The 20,864-nt window shown below is 37.7% G+C and overlaps 1 protein-coding gene across 2 annotated transcripts; it reads left to right on the top strand.

Annotated features, from left to right (window-relative positions):
- The first annotated feature begins 1,634 nt into the window (after positions 1–1,634).
- On the top strand, positions 1,635–18,983 carry LOC115027643 (hemicentin-2-like). Of its 2 annotated transcripts, XM_029461148.1 has the most exons (8): positions 1,635–2,306; positions 3,214–3,484; positions 3,593–3,925; positions 4,533–4,790; positions 16,258–16,527; positions 16,636–16,968; positions 18,030–18,287; positions 18,695–18,983. In XM_029461148.1, exons 2-8 carry the CDS (start codon positions 3,331–3,333, stop codon positions 18,811–18,813), a joined length of 1,725 nt encoding a protein of 574 aa, XP_029317008.1. In that variant the 5' UTR covers positions 1,635–2,306; positions 3,214–3,330; the 3' UTR covers positions 18,814–18,983. The 2 variants fall into 2 exon arrangements, with proteins under 2 accessions (XP_029317008.1, XP_029317078.1); XM_029461218.1 differs by lacking the exon at positions 3,214–3,484 and having other exon boundaries at positions 1,637–2,306.
- Positions 18,984–20,864: the final 1,881 nt, after the last annotated feature.

Genomic DNA, 20,864 nt, shown 5'->3' with positions numbered 1-20,864 from the left:
TCCGACTGTTGAACTTCAGATCCAGGAGAAGTCATTTCCTCGTGCTAGGAAAACTTAGTGAGCTTTTCTTACACACAGATATGGGCAGCGTAAATGTTCCACAATTTATAGTTGTTCACAAATTGCAGATACATTTGCAAATCCTTCAGGGCTCCCCACAAGCTCATGCATGAGTTCTGTATGTATGGGGTTTGCTTTGATGAGTAGGCGAAGTGATCTCGTGCTGCAAATCTGATGAAAGCGGCTCCAGCTCTGTACTGCAAGGATACAGAAGAGGTCAGTCGGGGTAAGTGGGTGTGCAGCTTCACTGATTCCATCCTGTTTTTCAAACACAGAATCCCTGAAGTGCAGCATCTCTGCCTTATTGCCAATAATGTCGTTATGTTGGTTTCACTTTCCTTTGAGCCAAACTGGCGCTGTTCCCTCTCCTGTGTGACGCATTTATGGGATTCAACACTTTATTATTTAAGATATAAATGTTTTATAAGCAAACACTGAATACAAGCTGCTATAGTCACAGATCCTTCCCTCTCTACTAAACAGTCTCGTCCTGCAAAACAACCAAAGAGCTAACGGAACAATGCCCAAGCTTCAAGGGGAAGAAAACACTGAATATGTTGATTGTTAAAATAAATACATAATAAAATTATATTAAAAGTTCCTAAAAATAACATTAAAGTCTTATTCATAGGAAATAAAATAAAATCATCCAAATCACTCATTTTACACAAAGTCCTGCAGTTATTGAGTTAGTTGTGCAGTGTATCAGTTGTTCTGTGCTGTTATTGCTGTGCATGGAATAAAATAGGAAATATAACACATATCACTTAATAAGGGTTCTCAGTTTACTCAAAAGGGGTTTCTTAAGGGAAACGTTTGTGAACCACGGGTCACATGGTTTTGTAATCACAGACATACAGTCTCCTACAATTCCCTGAAGGCTTAGTTGAAAAAGAGTTCAAAAACTCACACATTGTGTCATTAAATATTTCCAAGATTGCTCATGTGTTATAGAGCGGTACAGAATACATGAACATGTTTAAAAATAGTATGAATAAATAGTGCAGTTGGTAGTATATAAGCACTGGGGAGGTACCTTGCATTCATGGGAGGTTTCTCAGGAAGCTGAGCGATAAAGATCACCGGGAAGTTGAGGAATGTTTGCTTCTGCACAGAACTTACAGTCACAGAGTGGTGTGTGAGGACGGGTGGTGCAAATACAGATGCATTAAAATCTTTTATTACCTATATTCAAAGTCACTTTTTGTCGGCACCACATGCAGTAGGCCACTTTTGATTTATTTATTTATCTCATATCTTTTTGTTGATTATTACATTTCACTCGTTGTCATGCTTTCTTACAGTTGTGTAACATTAAGGTCATTAGGAAATGTAAGAATGAAGTTACAGGCACAAAGGTGATATTTAAATAAAATAATAAACAGGCAGAGTAACAAATATCTAAATGCAGAAAATAAGAAAAATATTAGTTATAATAATAATAAGAAGAAAACAATTGCTTTCTTTATTTGACCTTAAATATTGAATTTAAATTGTATTTTCTCTAAAGTGAATGAAGATCTAATATTTTTCTTGTTTGTGCTGCAAGTTGATTTCCTTTAATTGTAATAATTTATTTACATACAATACAATACATCTAGACATTTTTACATTTAAATAAAGTGCAACCATTGCAGTGTCTTCTAGCTGTAGCTAATTTGCAGACCTTGTCCCTGAAGACCAAACTATCGCCACAAACTGCTCCCTCAAGGCCATTCACACACTTTGAAAACGATCTTTATAAATGAGAGACTTTATTCTGCGTAATAAAAGAAAATTCTGAATTCTACAATAGTCTTCTTCTTGATTTATGTTTTCAGGGCTTCCTCGGATTGTCCTCACGTTGACTGCACTGATCTGTCATTCATTAATAAACGTCATCAGGTATTTAGGTGGTCAGTGGAGTAAAGATAACAAGAGGAAGCACTCAGATCATGTAAAGTCCCTTTAAAAAGAACCTGGAGCGCTGCAGGGAGATGCGGCTGTAAACCAGGAGACTTTCACTTTCACAAAGTGGAGATGTGATGTGAAAACAGTCTGCGCTGCCAGCATTGTTCCACTGACTACAGTAGAAAACCAAAAGACTGAGTGCGCTCATAATCTTTCTGAGCTCCTTTGGGTTTTATGTTCGACAGTTTATATTATTTGTCTTACAGGTAAATAACTGGAAATCATGTTTTTCCACTTTGTTCTTTTGGTTGTTTCTTTGGTGAGTTTCTTGCGCAACTTCCATGCGTCCGGTTGTGGTAAGTGAAGAGATTTATATTTGTAGTTTGCTTTAAAAAGGAGCTTTATTGTCATCAGACTGTTACCTGTAAACATTAGATTATGGGTTTCAATGATGACTCTGTTGAATCTCAGTCTTACAAACTCAGAAGCACCTTTACTTACTCTACCTTTATTTCTATAATGGTACTTCAGACTCATTTACATCAACACTGATTATTGAACTGTAAATGCTCTTATTCTAATCTTGTACTAATTGTTATGTTTTTGCTGTGAAGCACTTTGGGCTGCAATTCTTGTATGAAAGGTGCTATACAAATAAAACTTATTATTATTATTATTATTATTATTTACAATTCAATTCAATTTTCTGTCGTGCATTTATTATTAAATCATATTTGACTGTTCTGTTTGTGTTTTTTATTTAAGCATTTAGTATTCTTGCCCTTGTAAAGTACTGGACAAATCAAGTAATTTAATTATTATTGTTATTTATTGATTTCTTAATATCCTTGTTCTCCTTTATTTATTCTTATTATATACAGCTTTAAGGCTGAGAGAGCCAGGGCACGTTAATTTCATTGCATTTTAACGTACAATTGTACTTTTTAATGTATATGACTATAAACTAAAACGTGAACTTGAAAAATATCTTCGATAAATAAAACCATAAATATCTCATGATCCATCCATCCATCCATCGTCTACCGCTTATCCGGGATCGGGTCGCGGGGGCAGCAGCTCCAGTAAGGAACCCCAATCTTCCCTTCTCCGGGCCACATCCTCCAGCTCCGACTGGGGGATCCCGAAGCATTCCCAGTGAGGAGATATAATCTCTCCACCGAGTCCTGGGTCTTCCCCGGGGTCTCCTCCCAGCTGGACGTGCCTGGAACTGATATATTGTTTAATTTAACGTGTGTGTTACAGATCTAAACTGTACAGATAAACCTGAGTTCACTCCATCCAGACTGGTAGTGAAGCACGGTGACCCGACCTCTGCCAGCTGCTCCGTGTGTCAGAAAGCTTGCATAGGACACATATTTAATGTGGAAGCCTCTATTGGAGACCGTACAAAAAACGGTCCGACAGTTTCATGGACGGTTGCACAAATTGACTGAATGGAGCATCTCTCCCTTGTGCTATTACACTGAGCAAGATGGGAAGCAGTGTTGTGTCAGACTGTCTGTAACTGTCTACAGTAAGTAAACTAAACACTTTTGTATGTGATGATTCTGTGAGTAATGAAGCTTCTTTGGTACATTTAGGTAGTTTTAAATGTTTCGTGTGTGTCTGTTTGTCTCCACAGAGCCTCCAGATAATGTGTTCTTCAGCGTTGTTAATCACACTGGTCCGATGATTGAGGGTCGTCAGTACACTCTGCAGTGTGCAGTACAGGATGTTGCTCCTGTGGAGAACCTCAATGTGACTTTCTACAGAGGACCGACAGCACTGGGTCGACTGCAGCCGAACAACAACGCAGAGAAGACACCAGTGACTGAGAACTTCACTTTAAACATCACCTCCAGTAAAGAAGACGATGGAGTCCAGTACTGGTGTGAAGCAAAACTAGAACTGGGACCTGAAGGACCACAGCAGCCTCCAGTGGTGACGTCACACAAACTCACTGCTACTGTGTACTGTGAGTCTGACAAGAACATTCACACACCTCATTTTTTGCGTGGTATCAAAACCTTGCTGTCATCAATGTTGTCGAAGCTTTAACGTTAGCCAGCTCAGGAGAGCCTCTCGTCCATGATGAGATGCTCGCTCACTTCTGCGTGGTGATACGTTTGGTGGGTGTTGTTCGGTAGAAAGAAAAGAGTTCCTACATGAAACTGCTCACAACAAAGTCTGTGCATTATCTTGAGTAACTGGATCATGATTTCTGTACAGAAACATTGCAGTTGAGTTTTTCAAAAGTATTATTTTGTTGCTTTGAGCACCATGAGCCGAGTGTCATCTAGTTCCTTTATATCGGAGAAGGCAGAAATCTCTACGGCTAATATCTCCAATTATGTAGAGTGATAAATAGCACTACAGGTAAGAGGGGAAATATGTAATTTGGATTTTTGGGTGAAATAACCGGCTGCTAGCTGTAGAGTCGTATCAATCTTCTCATTTAACTCTCAAAATATCTTTTGATGAACATCTGTTTACTATCTGTTTGTATTTGCTCTTGTTTGCCTTTTGTATTAATGACCGGTGTTGTATTTCTCTCTGTCTCTTCTTCCTCACTCAACACACAGATCAGCCTCATCTCCACGGGTCATCACATCCTGATCCGATCATCATCCCTGAAGGAAACCCTCTGCAGCTGAACTGCTCGGCTGTGGGAAACCCCAGACCCTCGTTCAACTGGACGGTCCCGTCAGATAACCCTTCCCCGTCCAATCTCAGCGTTCTCACCATCAACTCTGTCACTTCTGCAGATAACGGGCTGTACACCTGTTGTGTCAGCAACAACATGGGGACACTCGCTGTGACGTTTAACGTGGAGGTCCAAGGTGAGTTCAAACTGTCTTTCTATAACTGATCTTTTTGTTAGTGTTATGGAGCAGGTATGGAGCCCCAAAGCTGGCAAAAGGCAATAAGATAATACTAATATATAAGATATAATACACAATTAATAATAGCAACACCAATTTTATTTCTATAGGACATTTATTTACATAAATAAATGCAAAACGGAAAATCCATATATAAAACATGATGAAAAGTAATTAAACAAAAAGATGGAGAAATAGAGTAAATCAAGTTTGAATTTATTTTATCATTTGATTTGAGGTTTTCTCATTTTAACCAATTGGAAACTCCAAGTATTATTTAATAACCCTTTACTGCCTTTTGTCTGTTTCGTGCCGCCGTATTGTGTCGCCAGCAACATGAATTTAAATATAATAATTGGGAGATATGCCATCACTGGCAGTTATGAAAGAGGATTAGGGCAACATGGGAAAATTGTATATTAATTCTGAGTCTAAATTATATTTTAAGTTAGCAAAATAGCAAGTAATATTGTTGCCACTAAAGAATATAATTGTGCAAAAAAAAGGTATTTATCCATGGCCTATATAGTTCACATTTGATGTCAATAAAATTGGTTCTCTAAATACATTGAGAAGCCAGCATGTTATGTGAGAATGCTTACTTTTTATAAGGTAATGCCGGTATTTAACCACTAGAGAGTACTAGCTTATAAGTCAGCTGTGTTTAAATGTTTTTACTTTTTGTAGACAGTGAAAAAACTGTAGCACTGTTTGACTGTTCTTGCAAATGTGCTTGTTAATCAGTATGCTAACATCAGTGTGCTAACATCAGTGTGCTAACATCAGTAGGCTATGCTAACATCAGTATGCTAACATCAGTATGCTAACATCAGTGTGCTAACATCAGTGTGCTAACATTAGTGTCCTAACATCAGTGTGCTAACATCAGTGTGCTAACATCAGTGTGTTAACATCAGTGTGCTAACATCAGTAGGCTATGCTAACATCAGTATGCTAACATCAGTATGCTAACATCAGTGTGCTAACATCAGTGTGCTAACATTAGTGTCCTAACATCAGTGTGCTAACATCAGTGTGCTAACATCAGTGTGCTAACATCAGTAGGCTATGCTAACATCAGTATGCTAACATCAGTATGCTAACATCAGTGTCCTAACATCAGTGTGCTAACATCCGTGTGCTAACATTAGTGTGCTAATATCAGTAGGCTATGCTAACATCAGTATGCTAACATCAGTGTGCTAACATTAGTGTCCTAACATCAGTGTGCTAACATCAGTGTGCTAACATTAGTGTGCTAACATACTCACAATAAATTAAAGTGATTAGTTGTAGCAATGTTAACCATGTTTTCTAGCTTAGTTTAGCATGTTAGAAAGATAACAATTGTTAATTAGCACCAAACACAAAGTACAGCTGAGGCTGATGGGACCGTCATAATGAGAAGATGGTGGCACTAAATGAGAAGTCAGATGATCACTAATTACTAATTATTCTGATGGGGGGATGTTAATGTATGTACTATTTTATTTTTATTTTTTTCTAGTAGATGTTGAGATATTTTATTCGCTAAAGGAAATGTCAGATGAACACCAAAGTGATTAGGATTCATCTTCTGGGGTTCATGAATAATTTCAGAACAATCCATCCAATAGTTGTTGAGATTTTCAGTCTGGACCAAAGTGGTGGACGGACCAACAGAACAATATTCCTTGAGCAACGCATGGCTCAAAACGTTGCTTATAAAAGTGTCAATAAATATTATATTGTTGCCATAATTGTGTTTTCTGCATATTATGTCGTAACATTCAGCCAATATTTTATTTATTAACAGCCATTAGCCTATATGTAGGATTGGAAAATGTCTAACTTCCGTTAATTCATCTGAAAATAGTTTCCCGTTGAGCTCATTGTCACACTTCTTAAGAAATCCCCCTTCGACTTATTGTCAAATGTCTTCTGGCTAAATATCAGCTGATTCACTTCCATGTTTCATTTCTCTTTTTTACGTTTCAGAACTGAAAAACTTATTTTAAATACTTAGAACAAAGACTACTAATGGGTAGGAAAAAGCTGAAGAACTCGGAGCTTAAAGGTCGAATCAAAACAGCAATCTCCTGATGTAATCTATATATTTATTTAACGCAATAAGTCAAACAAAGAAAATATTCTCAGCTGAGGACACATTTCGCGTCGCCGTTTCCATAGACCGCATGGCTCAAAAAGCCCCATCGTTACGGTCTCACGGCTCCGCTCCAGGTGTCCCCAAACATTTGAAAATTCGCATCTAATACATGGAGTAGGCGTTGACCTTCTCCTCATTGGTCCCAGTTTGGCGCCTACACGCTCCTCCGTCAGCAGTCCGGAAGTGATGGTTTGTTGACCTGTTACTCTTAAAGGGGAAGTGCCCCTATTATGTTTGTAATACATAGTTGTGCAGAAAATACATAATAGTGCAGAAACATCTTCGTAGTGTCGTAATACATATTGATTGAGGTAGGACAAATACATGTGATAGTCTTTCCAGTGTGGATTAATGAAGATCAGGATTAATTTACCTGACAATTCCCCCTTTACACACCATTTATGGTGTGTATAATCTCCAGTAAATATAAGGCACCGAGTGGTGTACAAATTCATCATATGGTATACAAGAGTACATTCATAGTGCACTTGTTTTTATTCCAGTCATAAAAATACCTTCTGTATAAAACCAAAGAACTTCATTTGTTATTCCAGCATAAAGACAATTAGCTTCAGTATAATAAAAAACACTTCCAGTAAAAGACAGTAAATATTAGTAAACTTTTAATGTCTGTATAAGATTGTAATATCTGTATACGACTGAGAGACTGTAACTACAATAAAGTCAGTGGCTTCGGTATGGCAGCAAAGAACACTTTGTAGAGTTATTCACACGAAATCATCTTCCTGGCTGTCGTGTTCCTGCTCTATATCATAGTCTATGAGTACCCCACTGTTTGATGCTGGCTCTTTGCTGAGTCGGTCAAGTCCTTTCAAAGCTCTGGTAAAGGATCCATCAGGGGCTGTGTTATTTGGGATGAAAGTACAACACAGAGCCAAACAATTTGCACACACCCCCTTTTTCAGCTAGCACCATGTCTAATGCAATTTCGTTCTGTAATCAGGCTAGTTCTATCAAATTGCATAAATCTATGGAGAGGGGCTGATACTCGTGTACATTTGTTTTGTTATTGTGGAATCAATCAATCTCGTCATGCGGCTTCTAATTTATGGTATATAACAACATCGACATACAGTAAGTATTCAGAATCAGAATAATCTTTCTTGTCATGTAGGTTTTCACCTACAAAGAATTTGCTCTGGGTTAGCTGGTACATGAATATAAAAAATGCATAAATATTTACAAAATATAAATCGGTGGAGATAATGTACAAATTAATATTGATATAGCTATTAATGCTGAAGATACCAGTGACATGAGAACTCTCCATCTCCCGGACCGTCTTTCCATAGCATCACCAGACTAATTCTCTACTCCTGAATTCTCTGCTAATTCTTTATATAATGTTGTCAATCTTTGTAAGGCTCTAGTAACTGATCTCTTTGAAACAGTATTATTTGATATAATTGTGCAACAGGATGATCCAAACATGGCACACACACACCTTTCTCTGCTAGGAACACGTCTAAAGACATTCTATCATGTCAATAAGCTGGAAGCTGCTTGTTGTTCAGCTTGTCCCTTAACGGCATCCCTTGTAATAATTAATAAACCTCTGTTAGATGCAATGAATGTAATTAGTCCACATTCTTATTAGTAGTTGCCCATCATAAAAACAATGAGTCAAAACCTGCTCCAATTTGATCTCTGGCACTCCCCGGGGGACTCCTACTGCATCTCTTGTATGCTGTGGAGCTGAAGCTCTCCCCAGGTGCTGTGTTTCTCTTCAGCCGAGTTCAAGCTCACAAGAGTTTGACCTGTTGTGGGCCAAACATAGAAACACTCGACCAGTGTCATCAATGCACATATTTCAGTCTTGTGCTATTGGTTCTGTGAGTTGGAAATCTCTTAATGAGATTTTTGCAAATTGTCTGAGTGGTTCTGTTACACTGTGCATCATTGTTAACAGACAGGTTTACTCTGTTATTGGTCCGAGTATTACTGGGACTGGGCTTAAAGCAAGGAGGGGCCTGACTGGTACACACACACACACACACACACTATATATTTACTGAGCTAGTGGTATACAGTTTGCAGTCAAGCCACATATTCTTCTCCACATATCCTGTCTCCCTGCTATTCTATTTCTTACTGTAGTATCTTTATATCCTTTCCTACTGACTGCTTGGAGATTGCAGTCTTCTTGTTTTCTACCTTTATCCTAAAGTGTCCTTGTGGACCTGCTCCTAAAACCTCTGCTGCCTAAAACAAACAGTCTCTAATCTCTGGGATGCGATGAAACGATGGTGAGGAATAATGGATCACAATCATTTATTTTCTTACATGTCACTCCTCTCCGTGGCAGCTGTGTTCCTCTGCCCACCTGATCTGTTCTGCATATTGTTAGGGGAGAGGGACAGGTTATTACGTCACAGAAATCAAATTTGATGTGGTTGTGCAGTCTCAGTTGTACAGGGCTATACTCACCCTCCTGTGATGACTCTGACCCCCATGTCACAGTCCCCTTCTAAAACTTCGGGTTGTTGAATCTTCACTGATGGTGAGACAAGCGCCCCTATGGGTACCACCTCCCTGTGTAGTCAGACTTCACCACGAAGAGGTCCAGTTTCTGCTTCATGGAGTCAGTGTCTCTCACAGAAGTGGTGATATATTTATGTGTCACCAGGATATATTTTTCTCTCCCTCTTCTTCCTTTCCAAATGGTGGTATATTTCTAAATATGGCTGATAGTTTTCCCGGCAGATAGGGAAACTTGGCATGATTTCCAGTGTTCTTTTATACCATTAGTCTTTCACACTTATTTACATCAACACTGATTATTGTACCCTAAATGTTCTTATTCTGTCTAATGTTTTATGTCTTTGCAGTGCAAGTACTTTGACCTGCAATTCTTACATAAAGCTTATTATTATCATCATTATTATTATTATTATCCTTTACCCACATTACCTTATTTTACAGTTCATTTAGCTGTAAACACTTTAGCTACACCTTCATATTTATTTAGTTCAGAATATCCGTTTCTCGGCATTCGGCCTTTGAATCAAATGCTATGAATATACTCTATTAATATAATACTCAATATAATACTTCAATATAATACTCCCCCTTTTGAGACATGGTCAAATACCGTGTCTCAATACACACATTTATACATGCTCTTGGTCGTACTGAGTTCTTCTCTGGCCAAGTGTTCTTTCGTCAGTCGTCTCTGTCTTGTATGTAATTATTCTTAGTCCAAACGGCTTGTTCTTACTTTATAGCTGCATTCTGCATCTCTTTCAATATCTCTGTCTTGTGTTCGGGTGTGTTTGTCTTCTCATTTACATATTGTTGTCTACTGAAACTGGATCAGTTCTTATCATATGTGTTGTGCCTTTATATAAAGCAATATACTTTGGTAGCTGTACTGCCTTCAATAAGTCTTCTATTAGAGTGAGTAATATGTTTGTTAGTCAATGTTACCATACCTTTATGCTGTACTTGTTGAGCAAACACATGTTGAACATGCATAGTTACCGTCTGTGTAGATATTTACAACTTTGTCTTTCTTTTATCTGCATGTCTCTGTCAATGCTATCAGTTCTGCTGCTCTGCTGACAGATGATTAGGAAGAGCTTCTGCTTTTAATACGTCGGTCTGTGTCACTACAGAGATCTTGTCACTTTCGGATCCTCTAGGTTACTTTACATGATCTGTTATCAAACATTTATATCTCTGGTTCCTCTTAGGGAACGTCAGTCAAGTCTGGTCTTGGTGAAGTTCCTTGTCCGTCTCTGTCGTTTAGTCATGTGATTCTCCGTCTTCAGCTGTTGGAAATAATGTAGATGGATCAAAGTTGTACATTATTCTATAGTCAGATGCGGTTGTGAAAACGAAACTGACACTGCATGTGTCACTGTTAAAGTCAATGGCCTGAATAACACTTGATGCAGAGGCCTGACCTGCCATTGAAGCTGCAGTTACTGCTCATGTGCAGTCAGGCATCGCCTTATCTACTGGGTCTAGTTGTGAAGAGTAGTGAACCACTGGTCTACTCTTATCTCCATGGTTCTGTGTTAATACTAATGTCATGAAGTCTGCTGTTTAAATAAAAGGCTTCTTATAGTCTGGTATTTCTAAAACAGATGAGTTTACCAAAACTTTATTTTCTTAAATAATTTACACTTCTTGACTAAAGTCTTTTATTATTATTTATTATTCTGAACGTAATCTATCATTAGCTGGTATTTTGCGGCTCTGTTCTGTTCTAATCATTTCTGTCTGCTCCAGAATTACACAAAAAGTCTACATATCTGTCATCCACACACTTATTAAACATGTTTTCTCAAAAACATATAAGAGACAGTTTTCTACACTTTACAATTCAGCCTCCTTTAATTGACTATGATAGTGTGTGTGAATGCAGATATACAACCTGGTTCCGGAAGTGTGGATCCCCGTTGCTGGGGAGTCATGTCCTCTGGTCTCTGGTTGCTGGTCCTAATCTCTGAGGCCTTTCACAAAAACGTCTCCTTCTTTCACGTTTTTCCAACTTAAAACTACTTCACATACACTCCACGGTTCTCTTTGATTTCACAACCGTCCCCCAGTCAGTTTGAACAGTTTTCACCCGTTCTACAAACTCCAATGCATTAGCTAAATATCAACGCTAGCTTAGCCTCGCCTTAGGCCTGCTTTAGTCACACTTTACTCACAACAATACAACAATACAACAAATCTTAACATGTTTTACACTATGCTTGCCGCAAAGAAGATGATATACAACATCTGAGACTATGAGGCGATCGTCATCGGTTCTCACGTAATTCAGGATTATAATCACTATTCTTCTTTGGTAAACAACACTGGCTTCTAAGCCACGCTTCCCTTAAGTCTTTGAATTAAACTATACCTATCTGCCTTCCAAAGGACTTCTTTAACATTAAACTAACTAAGCTTTCTTAGCTACCTTCCTTAGGTGTTTTCGTATTAAACTATATCAATGCAAGCTTACCCTAAGCTTTATCCGGTACCAGACCGGACACCCTACCTCGGGCTTTGTTTGATTAATCTATAAGTTCTCTCAGAACTCTAACCAGACTGCGCTGGAGCCCTCCCTAGGCTTTTAATACGTATCGTTAACACAAATAATATTTTCGATGCTTGTTCTTATCACTTGTATTTCAACATTCAGGATTGCTTTTTATCGTTTAACAGCAGTTGTATTAGCTATGACCGTCGAACATTGTTGCTGGCATTCATTAATAAGTTTTCCTAGTCTACCTGCAGTGAATATTTGTCTTAACCGGTGTTCACCCTCACCTGATCTTTTGCACGTGCAATGAATACCAGTCAACGATGCTCGGTGATCGTTCTTCACTTCTCCTTTCGGGATGCCCACCCAGGGACGCCAATTAATGGGTAGGAAAAAGCTGAAGAACTCGGAGCTTAAAGGTCGAATCAAAACAGCAATCTCCTGATGTAATCTATATATTTATTTAACGCAATAAGTCAAACAAAGAAAATATTCTCAGCTGAGGACACATTTCGCGTCGCCGTTTCCATAGACCGCATGGCTCAAAAAGCCCCATCGTTACGGTCTCACGGCTCCGCTCCAGGTGTCCCCAAACATTTGAAAATTCGCATCTAATACATGGAGTAGGCGTTGACCTTCTCCTCATTGGTCCCAGTTTGGCGCCTACACGCTCCTCCGTCAGCAGTCCGGAAGTGATGGTTTGTTGACCTGTTACTCTTAAAGGGGAAGTGCCCCTATTATGTTTGTAATACATAGTTGTGCAGAAAATACATAATTGTGCAGAAAATACATAATAGTGCAGAAACATCTTCGTAGTGTCGTAATACATATTGATTGAGGTAGGACAAATACATGTGATAGTCTTTCCAGTGTGGATTAATGAAGATCAGGATTAATTTACCTGACACTACGTTTCACAATGTCGGGGAACTGCAGAGTGTGGACACAAAGCTTGAGTGCATGACTTCATGTAATTTGTATCTAAAGACTTTTATTTAGCCTAAAATTGAAAGTGAATTACATCAAACATGTTACTTTAATTACAAGACAGGTCAACAAGAAAGGCTACTCTATCAATGTATAAAATATAGAGAGAACCGGAAAGGTGTAACTCACATGAATCTTAAGGGTTTAAATATAAACAGCCAGGTCGTAGTTCAACCTGTCTCCGTTTATGTGATATGTCCAACTATTACATCTCCCCTTCTGCTAAAAGTTAATCATTACTGTTTACTGGAACATGCCCAAACTTCATCCAATGAACGTGCTCTTAAACAGTGATGGACAGTACAAAATACATTTACTCAAATACTGTACTATTGAACAATTTTGAGGTGCTTTACTTGAGTTTTTCCATTTCCTGCTGCTTTATACTTGTGTGTGTATATATATATATATATATATATATATATGTATGTGTGTGTGTATATATATATATATATATATATGTATGTGTATATATATGTATATGTGTGTGTGTGTGTATATATATATATATATATATATATATATATATATATATATGTATGTGTGTGTGTATATATATATATATATATATGTATGTGTGTGTGTATATATATATATATATATATATATATATATATATATATATATATATATATGTATGTGTGTATATATATGTATATGTGTGTGTGTATATATATATATATATATATATATATATATATACATTGAGGTTAACTATTGACCTTTGTATAGCAACAGCTGAGGTACTTTATTCACATTAGAGCTCATTTACAGTAAGAAGTAAGGTCACATGTAATCATTAAAAGTGTCTTTGAGCTTTTAATTTGTTTTTATCAAAATGATCAAACTTTCAACATGTTAACCGTTGGATTGATATGTTTTCTAGATCTTTAAATGAATTCAAACACATGAAAGGCATTTCGCACAACCTGGCAATCATTAATAGCTTATACTGACCTATAAAGTATTACCCTATCTATCCAGGAAGTAGATGTTAAAAACACAAAACCCCCTCAAGCAGCCAGTCCAATGTTTACAGACATATTGCCACGTTCCAGTCTGCTTCAAAACCTCCACCGCCATCCCCGTCCCTAATAAAACCAAGCCCTTGTATTTAATATTATCCTTAATTATCTTTATTCTGGCACTGTTTTAACTTTTGATGACTTTTTAATCACCTTGAATTTGCAGTAACTCGATTCAGTTACAAAATCAGAATCAGAATTCGGTTTATTGCCAAGTTTTAACATACAAGGAATTTGCTTTGGTGTATAATGGTGCATAAATAAACACAGTAAGAGAAATGAAAATGGAAAAATAAAGGAAATATAAAAACTATTTAAAAAAATTAAATGTGTACAAGAAACATAAACACACAAAAAAGAAAATATAATAAGAATATGACAAATTACTGTGACAAAATATGTAGAGTAAATCTGAATGCAGTTTTTGAAGTGGTAGTACAGTCTCTGTACTTCTGGTGGCCAGATCACTTGCCTGCTTTATTTTTAATTCTTATGTTTTACATTTTTTATTTGGTGTTTTGTATGTGTCGTATAAACTACTAGACGCCTAAATTTCCCTCTGGATCAATATAGTCTATTACTAACCCTTTATAAAAAGCGGTTCTGGTATGTTAGGTCCACTGACATGCAGTAAACCACAGTTCCCTGATGGTTTTCTAATCCAGTTGTGAGGCTCTGCTGCTCTTATCCTCAAAGTGCTCTTAAAATATCTGACCTGATGAGGAGTCCTGCCTTTATCTGACTACAAGTATGTAGTGGGGGAGGATGGGAGACAGAAGAAGAAAAAAAACAGACTAAAACTAATCAATGTGGAGTTAAAACTGAGAACACAGTTGAAAAATGTGGAGTACGAAGGGAGGGAGAAGATATATTTGGGAGGGAGGGCAGAAGTGCTTCCAGGAAAGAGATAAGGAAGGTATGCTCCACCGAAAAATAACATGGCCTTCAGCTCTGTTGCTTCTGTGTTCATGTATCTTGAATACAATGGGTCAGAACTGGCTGCTGTCTGACTGAGTCTTGTGAAGTTGACCCAGGGTTCATGAGTTGGTCATATGCTACTGGGAATTTCCCCTAAAACCCTTGGGAAATCCTCCTTGTTTGCTGAATAATTTTGTTTCAATTTCACTTGTCTTTTACAACAACAAAAAAAAAGGAACCCAGCCTCATACATTCAAGTTAATCAATTTTCAGGAAACGGTACTTCAAAAAAAGCTCTGTTCCGGAAATGTTCGTTCCATTCAGAATGAGCTCGAGACAAACCGGTTGCAAACCGCTGCCCTTCAGTGTCTGTCGCTGCCCTGCTGCTCTTCCAGGGAGAGATTAAGAGTTTATATTTTACAGCCCTTTTTACTTTCGCTTTTAGTCGCAAACTCTCATCATCGCGCTAAACCGTTTTTTTTTATTACCGGATTACTCACCTACAGGAAATAATGTTTTTCTTTTACATATTTTTGGTTTCTTTAATGAGCTTTCTGAAAGACTTCCATGTGTCATGTTGTGGTAAGTTTCCTGTATATGTGCAGTGTAATAGACTAGTTGTGACATGTTTTACAGCCTCTACTGTAGTGTAGTGGTATGTAGTTCATGTGGAAATGTACACACCGTTTGTTATCTTTCTTTTCTCACATATTATACTTTGTAAACGTTGTATACTTTGTTATGTTAGAAGACTACTGTACAAAGTTCACAGTGTATTCACTTACCCACTGCTATTGGACTACAGTCAGTTTTAAAAGTGAGAATGTGACATTCATATCTTTTTTTTTAAAATGGTGTACAGCCATAACATAATTTAACCTTTATAGATTTATTCAGGGATCAACTAGACATCTATTAATGCAAATGTAGGCTATATGATTAGAAAAACAACAACATAATGTAAAATTAAAGGCATTTTAAGAGTGTTTTGTTTAGACTATTTTAGGTTCCTTGGCATATACCAAACCAGTAATTATGGAGAGATATCTATTCTATTTTGGAAAAATATACATACATTGAATTTACAAAAAGTTAATCGCACTTATTAACTTTTGGTTTCTTGAATGACAATGTTTGATGTGATTGCTAATTTTTCATCAACCTCTAATATCTGTGTTAGAGATGAAAACTGTAAATAAAAACATATACAGCATAACTACATCAGGAAAAATTATAATGTATGAACGTTTGTTTATATGGATATGTTGTAGCCTATGGAAAGACAGTTTGTAGTGCAGCGCTGATTTCACATTGAACTGTTTACATTGATATTTAACGTGTGTGTTACAGATCTAAACTGTACAGATAAACCTGAGTTCACTCCATCCAGACTGGTAGTGAAGCACGGTGACCCGACCTCTGCCAGCTGCTCCGTGTGTCAGAAAGCTTGCATAGGACACATATTTAATGTGGAAGCCTCTATTGGAGACAGTACTAAAAACGGTCCGACAGTTTCATGGACGGTTGACAAATTGACTGAATGGAGCATCTCTCCCTTGTGCTATTACACTGATAAAGATGGGAAGCAGTGTTGTGTCAGACTGCCTATAACTGTCTACAGTAAGTAAACTAAACACTTTTGTATGTGATGATTCTGTGAGTAATGAAGCTTCTTTGGTACATTTAGGTAGTTTTAAATGTTTCGTGTGTGTCTGTTTGTCTCCACAGAGCCTCCAGATAATGTGTTCTTCAGCGTTGTTAATCACACTGGTCCGATGATTGAGGGTCATCAGTACACTCTGCAGTGTGCAGTACAGGATGTTGCTCCTGTGGAGAACCTCAATGTGACTTTCTACAGAGGACCGACAGTACTGGGTCGACTGCAGCCGAACAACAACGCAGAGAAGACACCAGTGACTGAGAACTTCACTTTAAACATCACCTCCAGTAAAGAAGACGATGGAGTCCTGTACTGGTGTGAAGCAGAACTAGAACTGGGACCTGAAGGACCACAGCAGCCTCCAGTGGTGACGTCACACAAACTCACTGCTACTGTGTACTGTGAGTCTGACAAGAACATTCACACACCTCATTTTAATGTTGGCCTCTATTGCAGTGAGAAGTGTTTTGATCTGTTACTTAAAGCTGCGCTAATCAATCGTTTTACATTAGCAGTGGATCACATGCAGTTGTGGAATGTAACGAATCATTTACTTAATCACTGTACTTAAAGCACACTTTTGAGGTACTTTACTGAAGTGTTTTAATTTTCATACTCCACTACATCTCACGGGTAAATGTTGTACTTTTTTCATTCAAATTCAGTAACATAATATATATATATATATATAGTAATATAATTCTCAAATGGGTCATTCTGTATAACGAGTAGGCTTACTTTTACTTCTGGTACTTTAATTACATATTGATGCAAATACCTTCGTACTTTTACTCAAGAATTTTGAATGTGTTTTTACGACATCACTTGATCGGCATGTTTTCAGTGAAGACTCCTGACACTAACTGTTCAGCACCAAACAGCAGACAGACAAAGTTAGAGTTGGTGAACATATATTAGCATTTAGCAGCTAAAGAGACAGATAAAGATTATATAATAGAGCATTTATACCACTATAAGGTAATAGTCCAAAACAGAGATACTGGATTTATATTCATGGATGGATTACTGAACGGGCCTACAGAGGCCCAGGGGCCCACAGTGTCAGTGCCCCCCTGGCCTTCACTTAAACAATGTCAATCAAAGAGACACATACCAACCAGGAAGAGACTCTGCAATGACACAAAAGAAACCCAGAAGAAATGCAAAACAACCAGGAAAACAATAACTAGACCACTCATTATGCGCCCAGGTGACCAGAAACATAACTCCAAATGATGTCAAGTCATGTCATAATATGTAAATGTTGTGTTAAAAGCTAGTTTCTGCTGTGGAAGTATACAGTGGCAGAAACCGAAAGAGAAGTACAACATCCTGTCAGGTGCTTTCCACCACTTGTTCAATAGTTGTATATATACACCAAGAGATTATCTGTTTAAAATTTCAAAATTGTTCCAATGTTTCTGTAATGACGTGTTGTATTTCTTCCTCACTCAACACACAGATCAGCCTCATCTCCACGGGTCACCACATCCTGATCCGATCATCATCCCTGAAGGAAACCCTCTGCAGCTGAACTGCTCGGCTGTGGGAAACCCCAGACCCTCATTCAACTGGACGCTCCCGTCAGATAACCCTTCCCCGTCCAATCTCAGCGTTCTCACCATCAACTCTGTCACTTCTGCAGATAACGGGCTGTACACCTGTTGTGTCAGCAACAACATGGGGACACACGCTGTGAGGTTTAACGTGGAGGTCCAAGGTGAGTTTTTATCCCACTAGATGTCCCTTCCTGCACCCTGAGATCCTCCAATATGTCGCTCCAAGGTCCACACACACACACAAAGCGGACAGAGCCTTTGCAGTAAGGCCAGTTAGGTCCTTTATATTATTTAACAACACTTTTTAATTCTTATTCTGTGATTTTATTCCTGTTTTTATTACATTTAGTTTGTTTTACTCTCTGAGCCGAGTCTTCAGGGTTATAACTGTTGTGACCACAATATTACTTTCAGTGTTGTTACTCACAGCAATAGTGTTGATTCTAACTCAGTTGACACCAGGAAGGAAGTTCATTGTGACTGTTTGTGTATTTGGTTTTGCTCTGAAGTGTCATATTCTCTGTTTCTTTTTTTTCTTCACCCTAACCCCTCACCCAACTCTCTGCAGCCAACCACATACCAATCATTCTAGGCGCGATAGCGGTGGCAGTAGCAGTTATTTTAATCTTGGCAGGAGTTGGATACCACCGCTTCCACAGACACAATCGGACGGACAGTACAACTTAGGTTTTCTATTTTCAAAATCAACACTCTGCTGTGCCCACTGTAGAGTAAGTCTGCCGGAGGACATGACATGTGTCTGGACATTTGCATCTCTCTCTCCCTAATTTCCTGTCATCTCTCTACTCTATCTCTCTAAATGTCCCAAATGATAAAAGACAAGGAGTTTAAATCAAGTTTCTATTTGTCAGATGTTATGTCTCTACCTCCTAATTGGCTCAGTAGGCCGTTATCATCTATTGGTAAACTGGATCAGGGAGGTTCAAAATTGTTAGGCGGAAAACTCTAGTGGCCGCAGTGTGAAAGGTGCAAAGGAGGAAGTCAGGTGATTTGGGAGGAAAACAAATACAGGACTTTCACTCCAGAAACCGCTGTTCGTATCAACACTTATTTTACCTTACATACATAAGTTAACTTGCATAACAAACATACTTACTTTTACCCAAACCATGATCATTTCCTGAAATTTAGCAAGTGGTTTTGTTTCAATTCACAACGTTAACCATGTGTTTAAAACTGCGACCGCTTCTCAACGTGCAGGTAGTTGCAATTTGTCCCGTCTGAAGCGTGATAATGGTGATACAACTGATAACAGCCAGTATTGTTCATCTGACTAAACTAACGCCATTCTATATTTTGCATATCTATACATGCTAAGGGACATGTAAACTCCATTCAGGTGTTTTATTGTTTCTCTCTGTACTTCAGTTGTGTTACTGCAACAGTCTTTATAACTTGATTTAGATATGTGTGCTTTATATATATATATATATATATATATATATATATATATATATATATATATATATATATATATATATATATATATATATATATATATATATATATATATATATATATATATATATATGTGTGTGTGTATGTAAGTCTCTATCCTGTGAAAATGCTGAACTTCACAGCTGTGGGTTAAACCACTAAAGCTTGTTCCTGAACTCGTTCTCAGCCACAGCTACTGACAGAGCAACAGTTTCCGTGTGCATGGATTTTGTGTGCGTGCGTGTGTGTGTGTGTGTGTGCACGCACGCTGCTTGCTTAATGACACTGAAAAAGAGGAATTCTTACAAGCATAATCTGTAAAATAATGAACTGCTCACTGGAACCTTAATAAAGAAATATAAGTTTTATTAAATAAATGACACTGTCGAAATAGATGTACCCGTTTCTTTCATTGATATTTTATTTCATTTTAAAGTAGTTCAAAAAACATGGAACAAGATACTGTCCATAAATAAGTTTTAAAACACCACAATATTGACGCGTATTTTAAAAATACAACGTTATCTGCTTTTTATTTCCTAATTACGTTAACTTAAAGTATATCAGACATCCAGTTATCCAGTGGAAGAATCTGACTTTGCCTCATAGTGTATGTGAAAGATTGTCAGTCTCTAAGTCTTAAAGTGTGAGCAAATGGCAACTACAGCAAACCCCAAAACTACTGATGGAACTGGACTACTCCTTTCCTCCCCTCTATTAATACCTTTCCTCTCCCACGAGGAAGAAACTTGGAGAAAATGAGAAGAGGAAAGAGAAGGTCGTAAAAAACATTATCTTAAAATATTTACTGATCCCAAGCCGCCACATTTGGTTGTTGCAGCAGCACAAAAGACCACAATAGTACAAATACAAAGTGAAAATAAAAGAAAGAAATAATAAGTCGTAGATAAAAACTAAAATAAGAATACAAATTATAACTAGTGTTCATGTAGGCTACACAGTAATCTAAGCATGCATGGATTATTCATGTTTTTCTCATTGTAGAGAATACATTTTCCTGACTGATGAATTCATTCAAGTAACGTGAGACTAGAATTAAAGTGGGTCCATCCTTCATGTCCTATGCTGCAAGAGTCATCTGTATAACAACTGAAAATAAATGACAGCTTACATTTTTTGCAAGCAATCATTGAATATTTTGGGAATGTTTACGGTGCGTTCGTCAGCCTGAAACTGAAAACACTTTCAGAGGAAACACCTTTGCATCCTGCACAGGAAACTCTTGACCAGTGCTTCCATGTTTTTGGCGGTAAAGTCCA

The sequence above is a fragment of the Cottoperca gobio genome, chromosome 1, assembly GCF_900634415.1.
Source record: "Cottoperca gobio chromosome 1, fCotGob3.1, whole genome shotgun sequence".
Taxonomy (NCBI): Eukaryota; Metazoa; Chordata; class Actinopteri; order Perciformes; family Bovichtidae; genus Cottoperca; species Cottoperca gobio.
The sequence above is the reverse complement of the archived record's forward strand: the minus strand, read 5'-3'. Positions and strand labels throughout refer to the sequence as shown.